Consider the following 18,886-nt stretch of genomic DNA (forward strand, 5'->3'; position numbering starts at 1 on the left):
TGCTCCCAGCCACACTGCACAGTCAGGCATTTATTTACCCAGCCCTACTGCCTACGCTTCTAAGACTGGGAAGAATCACAACGCATAGTCACAAAAGTAACCCCTCCAAGCTGAGTACCACTCCTGGATCAGAAGAGCTTTTCAGACGAGCCAAGATCTGCAGGACGTAAGTAGAGGCATGCAGCACGGTTTCAATGCAGTGAAAAAGAGTGGATCTCCTTGGATCTACATCACAAAGATCCTAATTGCCTGCATATTTGCGTCATTTTAAGGTAATTTGGTGCCATGAAATATACTGAGAGCTGACCTGCACACTTACAAAAAATCAAGCTACAATTTTCCAGAACGAGTGAGCAGATAAGCTGTAACTCAGAACCTGTCCTGAAGTTGCAGAGCAGGGGATTATCCCCAGTTACACTGAGGAGAAATCACTTTGTAAATAGCCAATTGGAGTGTACGTGGGTGATGCATTTCCCAAGTGGGATAAAAAATGTATTGGGCCCATATTTAACAGTTTTTACCCAGGAATGGCAGAGTGCTTTATGAGAACCAGGTTAGTGGTACTCATCTCGTTCCAAGTTTGACAGGCTGAGAAGCTGAGCCAGAAGGAATTTATTTCCTTCACATCTCACAAGTTAGCAACAAGAGGTGGGGATCTTCTTCCTGTTCAACTGAGAGAGGCCCTTGCCTCACAGAGGCACGCAGCCGACTGGAAACTCCCCCAGGTATCTCAGCCTGAGGGAAAGCATACACAGAGCTCATGGAGTTGCATGGCATCGTGCTGGCAGGTGAATGGCAGGTCCTGCTTGCAGAAGGCCTTTTAGATGCAGCTTCTTCTAACAGAGGGATGCTTCCCAGGCAAAGGACAGAGACCTGTAAGCATAACCCGCAGTAACGCAGCCCTGAGCACCCAGTGTGAAAACAAGGCACGGCCGAAAGCTTTTGCTCACAAGATAAAGCAGACAGGCATGATTATGGCAAAGACACAACTGAGAAGCTGCTGTTGTGAAAAGGCTGCAAGCAAGGCTGCCATAGAGAACAACAGGGCGGAGGGGTGGAGACCCCTCACAAGAAAGCAGAGGGGAACCGAGCACCATGGAGCCATGCGGAGGTTTCATTCATCTGGTTACTGAGATGAAGTGGAAGAGGTAGGCTGTGATCCCAGACAGACTCATGGTATCAAGAAACAAGCATGTGTCTTAATCACCTCCCAGGCTTTAGCACCCCCCCGCGCCCCAGAACCTGCTTTGGAGAAAACGAGGTTACTCCTGCCATAAACAAGACTGGTGGGGAAGACGAGACAAGTCACGATACGGGGGGAGGAACGTAGGGCAAAGGAGAAATGGAACTCACCGGTGGCCCAGGCCTGCCGTCCAAACCTGAAGCACCCTGAACAGGCGGGGAGGGTTCACAAAAACAAGGCAGGAGGAGAGGGGAGGAGGGTGAGGGGGGAAAGGAGAGGGGAGAGGTGAGTGAAGCCGTGACTTGAGACAAACATATGCTTGCAATCAACAACTAAAGGTCTCAAGGACAGATGATGGTACTTACAAGCAAACCAACAAAAACAAACACTGAGTACATGTAATATTGACCTATATCTCCTATATCCCCCTAGGAACATACATTTGTTTCCCTCTTGCCATGCCACCAAGGAAACCCCTGAGGAAGGAGCTGCTCTATGACAGGTGAGGACGATGTGACAGTGGAGTTGAAGCTTGCACAGGCTTTGCACAACAGAGACAGAGCTCAGAGGCCTTGCAGTGGCTCTGCCCAAGGTGGTATCTCGTCTAGCCCAGTGCGGTATCTCTGGCAAAGGCCAGGTGAGCAAGCTGAGGTAGAACTGGCACAAGCGGTGAGTTTCCTGCACTTGCACGTGACAAAGTCCTCAGCCTGTCAGCCACTGCTGCAGACAAACCAACTGAAATTCTGGCACAACGTCAAGCACAAAGTCTCACATGAAAAGCCAGCAGAGCCAACCGGGGGGGTTTTGTGGCATCTTGGTAGTAAGCAGCATCAAACAGGTCCTGAAATATTTCCACTGCATTTAGTTTGACAGACTGAAAACATTCTGGATCACGCAAGGAAAAAGCTTATGGAGAGAGGTAGTTCTGAAGAGGTCTGCAATATCTGTGCAGAGGTCAAAAGACCAGATGCAGGAATAAGCCACAGGACTCTGGTTTCTGGTGGGGCTCTGCAGGGTAATTCCCAGGGCATCTTCTGCTCAGACTGTCACAAGGACCTCCCTTCCCTGCCCTGGTTCCCTCAGAGCTGAGGGAACACCTGTTTGTACACAGAACACTTATTTCTCATGGCAGAATGGGGACTGGGTTTTTATTTCTCATGGCTTCACTGTCCTTTGGATTAGAGCCTTCTGAAAGCATCCCCTTCTCGCCACTGGCTCTGCGAGGAGCCTGTGGCAAATACACTCACAATGATCTCATGTCAGTGCCTAGAGTTAGAAGAAGTGCATCCAGGTGCTGGAAGGCAACGGCTATAAGCACAACTGAAAAAGCACAACATTTTACAAACAAAGACACGCACATCTCAGCCAAAGTCAGGGACAAGAGCTCTGGGTGATCAAACAAAGGCAGACAAAGCCACATAGTACACATGATGCGCTTTTGGTAGTGCTCGCTTCCAGGCAGGACTTCCAGCAAGGGGAGATGGTGTGCTCGGCCATCAGTGCTTTTCCTGAGAGGATCTGGGGGCTGGCAGAGCAGCTGAGGAGGACTGAGCCAGTGGTAACTCATTCTCAGCACTCAGGTGAGTGTCAGGCACTGGGCAAGGAGGCTTTTTAGCAGATATGACGTGAGCTTTTCTTTGCAAAGTCCTCAGGTTTGTATCTAAAGCTCTTCTAACTTCATAATCCTGCCAAAACTCCTCCCTGCAAGCTAAGCAGTGCACTAGTGCTAGCCTGGTGTTACTGAGGTCACAAAGCAGGAAAGAGCAGGCTTCTGGGGTGACAGGAAGGTACTGGCTGGCAAAGGCTGGATGCACACAGAACCACCACCCTTCTGCACAAAGCCTGGTGCAGGTGCCAGGCTGCTGGCAGGATGTTTCCTTCGTTACTTCTGCACATCTTTGTGCTTCAGGGAGATGGGGGCGAGACCAGCCACAGCCCTTTCAAACAACCCATGGGAAAGTTACTGTTTTGCCCAAACCTGCCACAAGCAGGAAGAGCTAAAAGGATCAGCGATGCATTTAACAGGCCTTAGGAGATTAAGATTGTGTACAGAAACTGAAGCTTTGTAAGTTTAAGCAGCAAAGGCACAGTTATTTATAGATCATCTTTCTCTGACTTTACATATCAAATCCCTGCGTACATCTCCCATTGAGGGATCTTCTTACGGCTGAAACAAGTTTGGCTTGCTGCAAGTGCTGCTTGCTTCCTGGATACTTACGGGTAATCCCAGTGGCCCTCTGTCTCCTTTTTCACCCTGGGCTCCCTTCTCTCCTTTCATTCCATCAATCCCTGCTTCCCCCTAAAGGAAGAAGGATGGAGCAGAAAATAAACCCACCGCGACACCACTTATATAACAAACATTCCTGTTCTGAAGCAGCAGAGAATGTGAGAGGCAAAGAACAAGGCTTTAGCCTGATTCTTGGCCCAACCTGAAGAAATCCAGTATCAGTCGAGTGACTTGCACGAGTACCTGTCCTACACCAGCGCCAGTAAGAGGGGAATCAGGCCCAGAGAATAACTGAAGATGGTCAAAGGGGGACTGAACTTGCCTCTGTGTTATTCCCCCTGCTCTTGCAGGGGTTGTCAAGTGATTGTTTTAAATGGCTTCACATTTAAAAGTGTGAATTACTAATTACAGGGATGGAACAAAAACTTCCCCTCTCAGGACATCTCACTGCACTTGTTAGTTTAGCCTACACAGATCCTCTGTTTGGGGAGGAAATCAGTGCAGCACTGTTTGTAATCCAGCCTGTGCTGTGCAAGACTGCCACCTGCAATTATTTGGCAGCCAGCCCCCGAGGAGGGGCGTGTGCCAAGACTTAGGGAAGTTTCCCCAGACACTTGATAGCAGTAGCTAGTGAGTTACGGACCAGGAAGGCAGATTAATTGTATTTGTAATCAACATCCAGAGAAGAAATGAATCAGGATAAATGTATCCTCCTCTCTAATGCCCAAACGGCACAGTGAGCCAAACGCTAAGCCTAACCAGAATTAAGATGTTTTGTACATCTTCAAACCTTTGCTGAGAGCGCCAGGAAAAATGCAGATCTCACTGAATATTTCCGCTCAATTATATATATTTTTCACCTAGGTGCATTCATTTACTGTGGGTAAAGGGGTGGTGCAGACTGAACATGAATACATTTAGATGGAGATTAGAAAGCTTCAAATCACCCGGAGGAGTGAAGTTCTTGAATGGGTTTACAGCAGAAGTCACAGCGTATAAAACCTGGCTAATTTTAAGCTAGAGGTCAGCTACTTAGGATTGTGTGACAGGCTGCCCGTCCTGGTGTATGGACCTTTCACCCTTCAGACAGAGATTTCAGCTATGCTCTCATGGGAAGATTTCCAAGGGCCAGTGGCTGCCTTCTTCCCTAGAACAGGAGCGCACGACTGGTTTTCTGGATCCTAAAACGAATGCTGCTAATCCATTTTCTTCAAGAAATTATACAGGAGGTTTTATTCTCTTACCAAGTTGGAAGAAAAAGAGCTTTGAAAGCTGAGGGGTTGTTGAAGAGAATTCTTGCACCCCAGACAACCCTAGTCAAATTTCAGGATTTGAAGTCTCACAGCCTTACCTTCGGTCCCGGGAGGCCCTGAGCACCCTGTATTTGGGATGAGAAACAAGGGATGAGCAATGCTTAAGGGTGTGCCTTAAAAGCCAGGTATTGCAGTTCACTGTGCAGCACAGAGCTTTCATTTTCTGACATGCTGAGGGCACAAATGCTTAGCCCAAAGGCCTCTTTATTTGTGTAGAGGGCACTTCATGTACTGTTCTCATCTGGTAATGAGGAGGCTCTCGCCAAGAACAACCTGGCTGCAGGCCAGGCTTGCTATTAAGACCATTTTTGCAGTTGATCCCTTTAATCCTGTCCATCCCGTCTCACTACTGTCTTCCCTTTCATCTCAGACTAACGTAACCTTCTCCCTTTACTTCCCCAGCCCCTCGTAGCTCTGACCTGCCCTGGGGGTGGTTTGGAAACGACGCTAAGCATGTTCCTGCTTCAGTGCTGCAGTGTTTCTGGCAGTTATCTCCACCCAAAAGCCTCCCCAGCCACTTCCCACTCTATCCCCACTCCTGATCAATCAGGACTCCTCAGGTGAATCACTCAAAACCTACCGGAGGTCCTGGTGGTCCTTGAGGTCCAGGGGGGCCAGACATCTAGAAAGCAACACAAGAGAAGTCCCTGTCAACCCAGCAGCAGGTGAAGGGGAACTGCTCAGTGGGGAGGGCAGGGCACAGGCTGCAGCTGAGCTCTGCCAGGCTTGGAAACCTGGGCTGCCCCCGAGGGCTGTGTTAGGAAGTGGCAGCAATCCAGGACAGAGCAGCCAAGAAGCAGCAGCAGGATGCTGGGGAGGGTTATTGTGGCAGCTGCAGAGACTTAGGTGGAAGGAAAGCAGTGATTTTTATTTTATTTTTTTCAGAAAAAGGTCCACTTCCACTACAGTCCCACTGTTACTGCAAGGTTTCACAAGATTTACAGCTAAAATATCAAAATATCTGGAGGAAGGTTGCTGGCCCTACACACACAAGAGTACTGATAGCCCATGGGGCTCCTCACTGCAGGGTGCTACAGAAGTTAAGAGTGAGCTTTGAGGGGAGAAGTGACAAATTCATGAACCCAAGATCTATTGAAAATAGATAGATCCAGGCAGGTATTTTTTCAGAAAATCTCTTTGCCACAAATGCCAAGGAAAATAATTGTTATGCTTCTCGTAGGCTCCTGTTCTTCCCTAAGCATTCATTATTGATTGCTTGCCGTGAGCTAGGTTGGTCTTGTGCAAAGGAGAAGGAGGGCAGCGGGAGCTAAAGAGGGCTGGCAGTTCAGCCCCGCATGATGAAGCTGGCTGTCCCTCCGTGAAGGATGTGTTGTAAGAGGGGGGGATGTGCTGGTTTCCAGCAGCCAAAAATCATCCCTCCCCCGCTGGCAGAGACTGCAGAGAAAATAAGAGAGGTGACCTACCGATTCTCCTGGGTTTCCTTTGTCTCCACGCTCCCCAGGCTCGCCCTTCTCTCCCTGCACACAACAGACCCTGTCACAACGGCTGCACGCTGGTGCCTCGCTCCAGCAGGAGCCACCCGTGAGCCAAGAAGCTCCCCAAAAAGGGCTGGGAACGGAGTGGGTACATCACACACAGCTCTGGTGTCCCTCCAGCACCCCTGCTCCCAGAGGTGACAGCCTACAGAAAGCGAGGCCCCTGGGAGCAGCGGGACACTGCCTGCCTCTCCCCAGCAGCCTCACACCTCTGCAGCACTACGGCACCGGAGAGAGGAGACACCCAGCTGGCTCCCCGCCTGCTGCTGGAGCCCCAGCAGATGTTTGCTGCCACCTGAACACCTCACTCCAAGGGACGGGGGCTCCTGAGACACTCTGCACTTTGAGGAATGTCTCTCTCTATGCTGTTTTCACCAAACAGGAAAGCTCAGCCTGTCTTTTCACTCTTACTGTCAATCCTGGAAGTCCAATGGGACCCGGCAGTCCTGATGGTCCTGGCATCCCTTGGTCACCTCGTTCGCCTTTTTCTCCAGTGGGGCCATCAAGACCCTATGGATCAAGAAAGATTTGCAGTTTTCTGAAAAACTAAGGCAGGTGTAAGAGACATTGCCAGAGACGGGACAAGCTCCGGTTGCTCCAAAAGCACACTGCAAAACCTAGACAGCCTTCAGACACCTGAGGAAAGGGAAGGCTGCACCAGCATGGAAAACAGACAGCGAGGTGCCTGAACCCCCTCCTGTCATTGGGGATGTGCCATTCCCCAGCGCAGGGACGGGGAGCTGCTTTCCTGCCTCCAGGTTCTGCTCATGGTTAAGCAGTTCGCTGTAGCCCATGCTAGAAACACTCCAAAAGCCAGCTGCTGTGAGAGCAAGAGGTTTTTTTTTCCAGTAATCCTGCAGAGATGCAAGATTTCACTGCATAAAACCCGCTTGACTAGGGCTGGGGATGCAGAAGCTGTGACAGGCTCAAGCCAGGACACTGTGCACTGCCCCAGTTACTTAGGGGCTCTGAGACATCCAAGAAACCCCATAACCTGGAGGGCCACAAGGACAGAGCAGCGCTGAGAGGCTCCAATTTACTTACCGGTGAGCCGGCTTGTCCTGGCTCTCCTTTATCCCCCTTCTGCCCTGCAGCCCCAGCATGGCCGGGCTCTCCCTTTATCCCGGGAGGTCCGTCCTTTCCTGGCAGCCCATGAGGGCCAGGGGGACCCATTTCTCCTGGCTTGCCTCGTGGTCCCTAAAAGAAACCCACACAACAACGAGTGAGTGTAGATAAAAGTTAGACTCCCTAGCCCAGAGCCTCTCTCATTGCTCATTCACTCAACACTAATACAATTTGAAGAGGCAGGAAAAATAAACAGTAGTTTTGCCTTGCCATCCCAACTCTTCCTTAGAAGTCAGTACTTTGATAAGCCACTAACACACACTTCTGTGGAGCCAGATCATTTCCCCCTACCACCTCCCAGGGGAAAAGTAACTGTGCATCAGCAGCAGCAAGATGGAGCAAACCAGCCCAATTTAAGGCCACTGAAGGGAAGAGCAATCACAGAGGCAGCTTGTCTTACCTTTTCTCCATCATGGCCTGGAGGACCCGGCAAGCCAATTTCACCCTGAAACACAAGATTGTTACTCTGGCAGTTTGGAAGCAAGTTCTCTGACAACTTGTGTGGCATTGGGATGATGAAGGATGGGCATTACAGAGGCAGTCAGCAGGGACTCTGACTTTGAAAACTAATAGTTACAGAAAAAGCATGGAAAACCCTGGTGAAACAGTACATCATGTGAGTTCTAAGAATTTCCCCAGCCTTGTTTACCCAGAATGACAGTTCACGGCCCCAGCACTGTAAGTCTCCAGCCAACACGATCCCTGCAGAGATCAGTTCCCATAAGCTGCTTCTTAAAGGGGAGTAGAACAGCAAGGGTCCCTCATCTTTGAGATAATGGGTGGGGGAAAGGGGATTCAGGATTTCATGCATTAGGCGTGGTAGAGCCTGACCAGATGCATCCTGATAGTGCCGATAGGAAGAAGAGGAGCACAGGGGAGGGATGTGTGTGAATTCTGCCCAGCCCACTCCCGTGTTTCCCTCAGCTCCACAAGGGCTGAGCAAATACCTTCTGTCCTGGTGGCCCTGGAGGTCCAGCCACACCCGGAAGTCCTGGTGGTCCCTAGACAAAGAAAAAACAGTTTTCAAAATATCATCAGGGTTTTTGTTTTTGTGTTTTGGACCCTGCTCCTCTGAGCTTACAGGGGAATTTTCCTGGGGACTCCTAGAATTGTATTTGCTTGGGAAGCTAAGCAATGGCAGGCCCTGAGTTAGCAACAGGCTAAATCCAAAGCAAGTTGTGGATAAGTAATCGTTTCTCTACTTTCACATGGAAGAAAAGTTACGACAGCTATTCACTCTTAAAATTGAGAAGAACCTAACAAGGTTTTCCCTTCCCATCTACAAAAATGTATTTTTAGACTAGAGCTCATAGGAGACACGACGCTTCTTAGATCCTAATATTTATGAGCAGACTTTATGACCAGCTTTGGCAATTACCACTTTAAGGCAAGCAGCGTAGCCTAGCAAGCGGTGATGCTTCCACCCATTTTGCTCTGTCCTGTTGTTGTTCTGTATTTTAAAAATCCAGCTCCCCCCACCCCTGCTTTAAACAATTAGATCTGTATGGGACTCACGTCAAATTACACTTACTAGTGGTGAAATGATGTCCTCCCCACCCACCACTAAGTGCCCACCATGGACTGCCAATGTTCTTTATTGCAAATCACCCAAGGTCTTTTTTCCACTTGGGTCAGCCTCCCCTTGCTCTTCCCTCCCTCTCCTAAGCAGTGTGCATTACATTACCTCTTAAATCAAAGAAATCAAGGGCCTGATTGTAATTCAAGTGCTAAGATCAAAAGGCAAGGTGAGCTCTTCCCTCAGCTGTCAACGCTGCCCCCACAGCAAAGGTCAAAAAACTTCAGTTGCACAAAAACCACCAGGCTATCTGCTTAGGATGAACATATGGCCACTTGCTTAAAACCACACAGTGAAGCCAGGAACTCACCATCAAGGCCAAAGTTCGTATTTCCTAGGGAAAAAAAAGTGAAGAAACAGTAACAGTCATGTGAAAACAGATTCTTCTCAGGCTGGGTTTGTTCTCTATGAATGTAACACCAGCCCAAACGAGTAAGCACCTTATAGAACGAAGCCAAAACTCATCTCCGAGTCCCATAGAGCTGTTATTCAGCAATTCCTCCCCCATCTCTTTCTTCCAAGCAGAACCCAGGCCAACCAGCAGCACACAGCTCTGGGAGGCTTTGCAGAGCTTTCACCAGTTTACTCCAAGTCACAGGCCCCTCCTGAGGGGCTTCGCATGGCCTTTGTGCCCACCAGTGCTAATGCACCTAATAAACAAGGTGCAAAAACATCTACTGAAACGCAGCACGCAGTGAGCTGTGGGTTGAAGGGAGCTATAGAATAACCAAGTATTTCCTTTGCTGCTCTGGGTTTTCTGCATCCCCTGGGAAACAGTAAGGCACCCAACAGCCACCTCGTGGACAGCCGGGCAGTTGCTCACCTGGAGAGCTTCACTGATGTTGCCATCGTAGTCCATCATTTCATCCTTCCCGGGCTCTCCTTTGGGGCCCTGCAAAATACCAGATCTTTAGTCAGGGTTTAGGGATCGTCCTTCCCACGGTGCAGCCTGAGAGCTGCAGCTCACCCTAAAGCAAGGAGGTGGCAGAGAGGGGGCAGTTTCACAAGGTTCTGGTTTTCAACTAAGCTCAAAAGCGTATTTTAGAGAGGAAACACTACAGAACTGTAGCCCCCCAGACTATCAGGCAACAGCCAGGGTCTGGCAAACGATGAAGTTGAGGCGAGAATCCAGGAATTGTCTCTGTTGCCAGACTTGGCATATCAGCAGATGGCAGCAGCAGGGTGTCCAAGAGCCAGAATTAGCCGGGGGTGCCCAGACACACCTCTTGCAGGTGAGCTGAGCGTGAGGTGGCTCAGAAGTCTATTTTTTTTTCCCCCCTGAAGTAGCAGCACCTTCTGATAAGGGTATGGAGAAGTGGCCTGCGTCAAACTTAACCCATGACCACCTGTAAGCACTTCAAGAGATGGTGAGAACATCAAGAAAGCGGATACCCAACCTAGACCATCAGTGCTTAGACCCCTGTGAAGGGCCAAAACCCTTTAGAGGTGTTAGTGAAGGACACCTACCCGTGGGCCCATGGGTCCCTGCTCTCCCGGTGTGCCAGGCTCCCCCTGTAACAAGAACGTGCTGTCAGCAGTGCCCATCACCTCGGCTGCTTCAGCTCCAGGAACCTCCTCTCTCTGCTGGTCCTCTCTGACAGCCTAGGTTGGGCTAGAAGACCCTGCACGTGCCTGCAATACCTCAGTCACCTCAAAGTTTGTAGGTTTTATTTGTAGGAAGTAGCCACCAACCCCCCTGGAGCCATGCCTGCTCCCCCAGACCAGCCTGACAGACTCTCTGGCACCTTGGAGGTTCAGCGTGCTCCAACACAGCCTGCTGCTGGAAGAGCTGCCCCTGGGGCACCAGGCCAGCCCAGAGGCTGTATTTCACCCTCCCCTCTCAGCATGCCGTGAGCACAGCACCTGTTTTCTGACACGTGGCCAGCCCGTTTTGCACAGAGGCATCTCTCCTTGCCCCTCCGTTCCTCCCCACCTACCCAGCCGAGGGGGCACCCTCACCCACAGCTATCGGGCTGGGGCAGCCCCTCTGCCTCTTTCATCCCGCAGGTACAGCAGCTGAGCACGGGGGGCTGGCCACCAGCCTTCAAACAGCCCGACCTCTAACCCTCTGCTTTTCGCCTGCTTCCTAGGCAGCTCAGTTTAAAGTGCTTCACTTCTGTGTTTTCCATGTACAGGAATCATTTTGCAGCTGAACGTAGAGCTGGGTTGCACGCGAGCCCTCCGTACCTTTTCCCCCTGCGGTCCTGCAGCGCCAACGTCACCAGCTTCTCCCTGAGAGGGAAAGAAAGGAAAGGGATCGTTCTGCATGGGGCAGGTGGTGCAGCTCCTGCATTTCCAGGAGGAAGGCCCACACCAGCCGCTAACCGTTAGCTGAAACAACTAAAACACCCTGCAGTAGCTGATACCCCTTCAGCATGTAAGCAGAAATGGGGACAGATGAGTGCAAACTTTCCCCACACCTCATGCTGGGCACAACCCCTCACAACAAACTCCCCACGTGAGGACAGACACTCACCTTTGGTCCAGGGGGCCCAGGCAGACCTGGGGGGCCAGGTTCCCCTTTCCCTCCTGCCAGGGCATTCTCGCTATTCCCCTTCTCGCCCTGCGTGCAAGGAAAAACAGACCACGTCTCACTCCATCTCTGCGATTTCACCTGGCAAACTGCTGGCTTAGAGACTCAGGGCCCAGGATGGATTTTGTCACTGTTCCCCTGACCCTCAGCTGGCTTCCTGCTAGCCCAGGGACACCTGTGCTCAGAGCCCCAGCTGGGTGGCCACGAACCAGGCCAATATTGCTCCAGCTCCAAGCCCTGCCAGGGCTTCACCCAGCGCTCACCCCTTCGGCTGCAGTGCTCATTCCTCACCCCCACACCTCCAGCTTGACCCCACTGTGGGTTGTTTTTTCCCCACTGTTGAAACCGAGCTGATAAAACCACTTGATGATGGCTTTTTTTGGGTACATCTCCCTCTGGAGGTGCAGTTCTTAGGCAGACAGCCTTACAGAGCAGGTACAAGAGCAGTAAGAGGAATTGTTGTTAAATCCTCATCCTCTCCTGCAGTGGTCACTGCCATTCAGTGCATGGTCCCCTTGCCAAAGAGCAAGTACCTAGGGCCTGGCCTGGGAGGTGTGATGGCCCCAAATCACAGACAATACAAACCTTCAGGCCGGGGAGTCCAGGAAGCCCAGGGTCACCAGCTCGTCCCTTCTCCCCCTGTTGAGGAAACACAGCCAGGGGCTGACTGCAGCCTGTGCAGGAGGAGCAGCCAAAGGAGAAGCTGCTCCTGCTTTCAAACCGCTCCCCTTCCCCTCTGGGATCTCATTTTAGGCACAGACCAGGCACCTGCCAGCACTGCCTGCTTGGGCAGGGAATTGTTTTCTCCTGCCCTTTGCCCACCTCTGCACATCACTGCCATTTCTCTCCCAAGGAAGGTGAGCGGGCAGGGGATCCAGACCCTCCCACCCTTAATGCTCTGGTCTGCTAAACCCTTCTTCCTGTCAGCCCTCCAGCACAGGCTCTCCCCACTCCTTATAATTAGAGAAGCTGCTGCCCAGGGTGCCTTATCTTATTTGGGGTGCAGGAGCTCAGCTCTTCCCGCAAGAGCTGCCCACTGATTTCCCAGTTTTCACCCCTCCCAGCCGCCATGAACTGCTCTGCCCTGGCAGGGATCCCAGCCAGCGTTCCTACACCTCTCCCGGGGTGGCTCCTGCCCCCACCTCCACACCCCAGCCTCATCAAGCCGGAATAAAAGCAGCGCAGCAGCTCGGTTAGCAGCCAAGCTCTGCGACACACAGTGGTGGTGGAAAGCAGCGAAAACAGGAGTTTGGGAAAGGGCAGGAGTGGGTTGAGGCCCCCGATGGGATGCCCGAGAGCACGGCCTGCTCAAGGCACCCTGGAGGATGAGGGATGGTGCAGGGCAGTGAGTAAAGAGGGCAGCCAGCACCCAGCCTTCGCTTGGTGAAGTGACTTTGCTTAGTTCACCACAGCATCGGGATCATCTGTGGATGCCTGGGGTTCAGCCAGTGGTCTTGATGTTGAAATTAGGTTCTGTTAATCCTATCCCACCCAGCCCATGGTTTCCAGCTACTGCGTGCTGCCTGGGGCTCTGCCTTTTGTCAGGGCAGTGTGATATTGGAGGGCTTTTAATGCCACAGAGACATTTCAAGCGCATCACCAGAACAAGGTGTGTCCTTACCTGCAATCCTCACGCCTCCAAGACTAACAATTTGTGCAGATTACAAAGAACAATCCCAACCCCCTTTCCTAGCAGGTGCCCAGCTCTCTCCAGAGCAGCACCGCGTTCCCTGGTGCCGCACACCATGGAGTCTCATGGAGCTCAAGGGCACACATCTGGCATGCAGGGGGCTTGCATCAATGCTCCAAGAACAGACATGCACTGGCAGCTCCGTGGAAAATAATTAACAAGCAGTAATCATTTTTAGGCAATTCAGGAGTGCAGTGACCCCTTTCTCTAAGGTATTTCAGCCTGCTGCCACCTGGAAGGCCCCCACCAACGTTTCTCCCATAGCAGAGCAGGCAGCCATGAATAATTTTCTCCCTGGAAAGAATAAAAACCTCACTTGGGCAGGACTTCATGCCTGAAGAAAAAAAGTTTGGCCTTCAGGGTTTTGGTAAGGATATCAGAATTTAATCATCCCAAATCCTGTCCCTGTAAGGGCTACAAGGGCTCTACCGAAAGCTTTGTGCCACCTGAACACCGGTGTAAGGAGGCAGCTTTCCTGAGGAGGGAGGTCAGCTTACTGAACCCTGGTGTTATTTCTGGAGCCAAGAGGTGCAGAACTGTCCTCAGCTGTTCCCAGGACAAGCCCACGCCCCGGGCCCTTCGAGAACACGCAAACGCACTTCACCAGCGGGGCAAGAGCCAGAGGAGGACACACAATGCCCCGCAAGCACAACGCAAGGCCAAGCAGGCTCCTGCCAGTCCCGCTCTCAGGGAACACAGCACACCAAGGCCAAACACGCGGTGTCCTACCCGCTGCCCCCTTTTCCCTGGCAAACCTGGGGGGCCCATCCTCCCTGGGACTCCGGGCTGTCCCTTCGTGGGGAAGAAAAGAGACAGAGAAGGGCTGTTAGGTGGCTGTAACACAACCCCGCCAGCCTCACACGAGGGGAGCCAGCTGCTCAGAAACCCAGCCGGCTGCTTGGTGATGGAGAGGGACGGGGTATTTTTGTACCCTGCCCGCCGCAGGAACTCAAAGCAGGTCGCACCACACTGAGACAGGGAGGCTGGGCACAAACAGAGGCACCGCAGGGCAGAGCCAAATGTCTCTGTGGGCACAGAGGGGTCTGGGGAGAAGGAGCTCGCTGAGACAAGCGTGCTGTGCGTGTTTTGTGGGGTAGGGCCAGCAGGAGGGTGCTCCCCAAGCCACAGGCACCAGCAGGAGGGAAGGAATCTGTTTGCAGTAGTCTCTCTCTCACTTGGCATCACTGCACATGATTGCCCTTTGCTATTGCCCTTGCTCATGGGGGCAGGTGTCATTGTGACCTGGGTTTGGGCACTGGGAAGTGCAGGGCTGTTCCTCAGCTCCCTCAGAAGTGGAGAAAAACACCACAAGACAAAAATCACAAACAAAACAGAGCAATGCCTACAGAGTACCTTTTCTCCTGGAGTCCCAGGCTCACCCTGGTGGGGAAGAGACAGGAAAATAAGGTGAGAAAAAAAATAAAACAAGAAGACAGCACAAAACCTCCTAGAGCTCTCAGGGTGGAGGAAGGAACATTCCTCTCCGGATGTCTTGCAAATAAAGGCATGAGGATGCATTAAATGCCTATTAAAACAAGCTCCAGGCAAAAGTACTATCTTCATTAGTCAGCTCCTGGAAAAACCCATCAAGCCTCAAACAAGAGGCTTTTGGGAAACTGAGTAACCACCTTGCAGGGTTTCAAGAAGAGGCTTCCAGATGCAGGGGAGCATGGTGAGACTCTTCTGCTGGCTTTAAGGAACTCGCCTGCTCCTGGCTGTGTTTGCAGACTGTGAGGCTGCAGGCCCAGCTGGGATGTGGGGGTGTGTGTTAATATGGGAACCATGTGGGATCAGGGAGAAAAACACTCCCCACCAGCTCTAGGGATAACTTCCTTATCTGTCTTTCCTGCAGCAGCTGGGGGTGATCAGGACAACAATCACTGCACATCTCAGATCCCTCAGGGGAACTTTCCGCCCCCAATAGGCATCCAGCTCATCCCTTGCTGTGCTGCCATCCCAGCCCTGCTGCGGAGCACCGTGAGCTCACCAGCCTCTGCTCAGAGAGGTGCAGAGCAGCAGGGGCACTGCTGAAGGGGGACGTAGCCTCTCTGCCAAAAGCAGTTCTGCGGTTCCCCTGCAGTGGGAGCTGTCTGACCATTTTCCCGTGCTCTCCTCGCACAGCTCCAGCCCTTCCCTTGGACGTGCCCTACTTGAGGGACTGCAGCGCCGCGCAGAACTGACCTTCATCCCGGCGGCGGCCAACCCAGGGGCTCCCTGTCAGAAAGAGAAGAGACAGAAACCTTGTTTAAATGAACTGGATGCGAGGTTTTTTGTCGTTAAGAAATAAAACAGTACCAGCCAAGTGAAACTATAAGGCAAAATCCACATTTTCCTTTCCAACACTCCAAAGTAAAGCCATAACGCCACAGAGCGCAAGTTCTCCTTCCCTGCACGGGGCGTTCACCTAGGGCAGTGGCTTTGCTTTCCAGAAAGCTCCTCTAAAGGCAGAGATCGTGGGCACAGCCTGGTCACAAAACCGATTTCCACCCCTACCCTGCTGGCGAAGCAGGGGCCAATAAGCAGAATGGCATCAAATAACTGCAGAAAGCAAAGAGACTGAGGACCAAGCACCCAGTCCAGCTCTTGATCCCGGATATGGAGCCCAGATGCTGCTTTTGTCAGAGAAGACGAGCCCTGCAGCAAGATGTTTTCAGGAGAGCTGCGAAGCCAGCCACCTTAGGGGAAAAAAATGACTCCCAAGCACTGCAATTCGGGTGTCATTCTGCACCGCAGAGCAAGCCACCGCAAAACCATGGGACTCAGCCTGCCCTGCAACCGGAGACGGGTGCTCAGGAGCCCCGGCAGACAGGTGCACCCGTGGACAGGCACATTTTCCTCAACAGCACGGATGCAAAAAGCAGGTCGTCGGCATCAACCCTTTGCTCTACAGTCTCTGTGTGCCCTGGGTTAGTATCAGTTAGGGGCGGGTGAAAATGTCCAGTTACAAAAGCAAAGATGAGGGGTAACGGGGGGTCTAAGGAGGGAGGAGGAGGTGAAGTAGTGTTAGGAAGTGGGAAATGACAGGGCTCGGGATGTAGCACATGAGGCAGAGAGGAGGACTGGGAGCCAAGTTCAAAGTAAAGAGAGCTTGGAAAAGTTCAAACAAGGAGGAGTGGGGAGCCAGAGAGCAGCGGGATCATACCTCTCAGCTTTCTGAAACAGAAATCGGGGACAAAGCTAAAAAACACAAGGACAGAAGATGGAGATCAGGGATTCTATGCAATAAAAGGGGAAAAAAGCATTCCAGAACGTCTCAGGGGTCAGTAGGTTTTAGTGAATATGGGCTGGAGTTATGAAAGGGATTATGTGCAGAAAGTGGCTTGGGTTAGGCTTTCATGGTACATTTGGGATGCCTGCCCCTCGCTCTTTGGCCTTTTAATGGCAGCGAACACAGATGTTATTTTCTAGTACTGATCCCAAAACGCAGCAAGGCACACGCATGCAGGCTTGCTCACACACACCGACCCTGACCCATCGCTGCACCAGTCTGGGTCCGTGCCCGCACAACCCCGCGGGCCAACACTCAGCGGGGGCAGGCTCGCGGCACGGCCCCCGGCTCACAGAGCACAAATTCTGAGTGTTGCCAGCCAGCATCAGACCGGGCATGCTGTTTGCTTGGTGAAACCCTTCTCCCCCTCGCAGTCAGCACCAGGAATCGGGCCCTACACTTGGCAATTTAGAAGCGGGAAGAACTCAGCTGAGGGCAGCTGACGGACACACACACACACACCAATCCAGGTGATGCTTGCGCATCAGGGCCAGCAGAGCGGTGTGGGGAGGTCAGGCAGACAAGCAGCACTGCGCTGTTTACAAGGTACCTTCATGCCGTGTCTTCCCGGCAGCCCTGGCATGCCTCTCTCCCCCTGGAAGCAGAGCAAGAAACACAGGAAAAGAGCAACAGACACAACGTGGTGGGACTTCTTGGGGGGACTTGCACTTCCCTGCTGGCATGGCAGCGTCACCCTCAGTGGGAGCCCACTGCCAACCCCCCAAAAAACATCCCTCAGCTCAGAGCGGGGAGTTCCCAGGGACACAAGCCTTCCTTTCAACAGCACCACTAAAGCTAAGGGCTCTCTGGCCATCCAGCATTGCGAGCCCAGTGAGGAACCGAACAAAGGGATGAGAACTGCGACAAAGCAGGGACAAAAACAAAACAAAACTTCCCCATCCTCCTTGCACTTCTGCTGTAGTTGTGGCTTAAGACTCATCACTTCTTGCTCAGCCAGCCCGTGGCACACACCCTGTTCTGCTCTAGGGAGATCCCCAAGCACAAAGAAGTGCCAGATGCTGGGAAGGTAAATCCAAGGAACCTGGTGGGCCACCAGCTCTGCCAGACCAGGGAGCATTCAGGACACAAACCTAACCGCAAGAGGCATCTTCCTTGGGCTGTGCTGGTTCACTCAAGCAAGCAGAAGCGTTGGTTTTTACACAGATGCTGAGCTAGGTGTCAGGGTCACACCAACAATTTAGAAGGCAGAACAAAAATACCCTTTTTCCTCACAAGCTCATTGTTTAATAATAAGATATAACCATTGCACGGCACCTTTTGCCCACTGAGCTCAAAACTATTTGAGAAAAAAAAAAAACAAAACACTAGTAATTATGAATGCTTTGCACTAGGGAAGTGAAGACCAGCTTCTGCCCCTCTCTCCCAGCTGATCACCCTCTGTTTTTTTTTTTTTTTTTTCCTGAATGAGACAAGACCAAAGCTTTCTGCTGGGAGCATGGCCCCACAGAGCAGCCCTGCACGGGGAAGCAATGCCCCATCCCAGAGAGTTTCCTGGAAGAAACTACCTGCCTGAAGAGCTGTTTAATTATTTAGCCCTGCGAAAGCAAAGCCACCCTAGTGAGAAAGAGCGAGGTAACCCCTAACAGGGGGCAAGTTACAGAGCAACCACGCAGCCCTGACGTTTTCTGATGATGGCTTCAAACCGTTTGCACAGCCCCCATCAACACCTGCAGGATCACACAGGCCCTAGAGCTAATTAGAGAGCAGAAACAAGCAGGACGCTGCACCATTAAAGAGCAGAAAGAAACCTCCAAGCCACAGCTGGAGGATAAGCAGGAAAAGCAAGGCTCCAGAACGTCTTTAAGCCTCTAAGTGCTTGAAAGCCCTTGTAAGGCAGTAAGTACCCACCGTGCTGATGGCTTAGTGCTCTCCCCACGTCCTTTGTGCCAAGGAAGGGCTGCACAGTGTGCCATAGCCACAACCAAAATGATGGAGCCAAGCCAGAAGCCGGGAAGGATCACCAAAGGCAGATGTGGGAGGTGAAACACCCAGCTCAGGACCCCAGGAAGGCAGCCAGCAGCATCTCCTGGCTCTCCCAAGCTTTGCACTTCTTAGGAAATACATCCAAGCACCTCAATCCCCCTGGAAGAGAAATGCTATCCCTCTTCTCCAGCACAGGGGAAGCCCCTGCTCTTGGTGAGCAGCTTTATAGCTGCTCGGTGCCAGCTGTGACAGAGCACGCCCTGTGCTAATCAGCTCGTTAGCAGCACTGGCTATGGGCTGCTAATTACACCGGAGACCCTTCCTTCTCTTCTTCTTGCTGTGACAGGCAGAAGACGTGGAGTTATTGAGCAACGCTGTGGCTGATTTCTTATTGCTCTTTCCTCAGAGCATGGGGAGAAGCCTCATCCTAAGGAGCTTTCATGAAAAGAGACCGAAAACGTCAGCTAAGCCGAATGCAATTGCCAAGCTGGGGGGCAGCAAGTGAAATGCTTACTGAAATGACCCAGCTGG

General features: G+C 51.9%; 1 protein-coding gene across 2 annotated transcripts in view; it reads right to left on the reverse strand.

Annotated features, from left to right (window-relative positions):
* The window catches only part of COL13A1 (collagen type XIII alpha 1 chain), an 88,787-nt gene that overhangs the window by 14,448 nt on the left and 55,453 nt on the right, over nucleotides 1-18,886 (reverse strand). For both annotated transcript variants that reach the window (XM_072040344.1, XM_038181527.2), the window contains 19 exons: nucleotides 16,962-17,006; nucleotides 15,325-15,357; nucleotides 14,497-14,523; nucleotides 13,873-13,935; nucleotides 12,039-12,092; nucleotides 11,397-11,483; nucleotides 11,108-11,152; nucleotides 10,388-10,432; nucleotides 9,744-9,812; nucleotides 9,231-9,254; nucleotides 8,292-8,345; nucleotides 7,745-7,789; nucleotides 7,264-7,416; nucleotides 6,631-6,729; nucleotides 6,148-6,201; nucleotides 5,304-5,345; nucleotides 4,762-4,788; nucleotides 3,402-3,482; nucleotides 1,354-1,389 (listed from right to left, as the gene is read on the reverse strand). In XM_072040344.1, coding sequence (XP_071896445.1) covers nucleotides 1,354-1,389; nucleotides 3,402-3,482; nucleotides 4,762-4,788; nucleotides 5,304-5,345; nucleotides 6,148-6,201; nucleotides 6,631-6,729; nucleotides 7,264-7,416; nucleotides 7,745-7,789; nucleotides 8,292-8,345; nucleotides 9,231-9,254; nucleotides 9,744-9,812; nucleotides 10,388-10,432; nucleotides 11,108-11,152; nucleotides 11,397-11,483; nucleotides 12,039-12,092; nucleotides 13,873-13,935; nucleotides 14,497-14,523; nucleotides 15,325-15,357; nucleotides 16,962-17,006 — 1,083 coding nt within the window. The remainder of the gene's footprint in view (nucleotides 1-1,353; nucleotides 1,390-3,401; nucleotides 3,483-4,761; nucleotides 4,789-5,303; nucleotides 5,346-6,147; nucleotides 6,202-6,630; nucleotides 6,730-7,263; nucleotides 7,417-7,744; nucleotides 7,790-8,291; nucleotides 8,346-9,230; nucleotides 9,255-9,743; nucleotides 9,813-10,387; nucleotides 10,433-11,107; nucleotides 11,153-11,396; nucleotides 11,484-12,038; nucleotides 12,093-13,872; nucleotides 13,936-14,496; nucleotides 14,524-15,324; nucleotides 15,358-16,961; nucleotides 17,007-18,886) is intronic.

The sequence above is a fragment of the Anas platyrhynchos genome, chromosome 6, assembly GCF_047663525.1.
Source record: "Anas platyrhynchos isolate ZD024472 breed Pekin duck chromosome 6, IASCAAS_PekinDuck_T2T, whole genome shotgun sequence".
Lineage (NCBI taxonomy): Eukaryota > Metazoa > Chordata > Aves > Anseriformes > Anatidae > Anas > Anas platyrhynchos.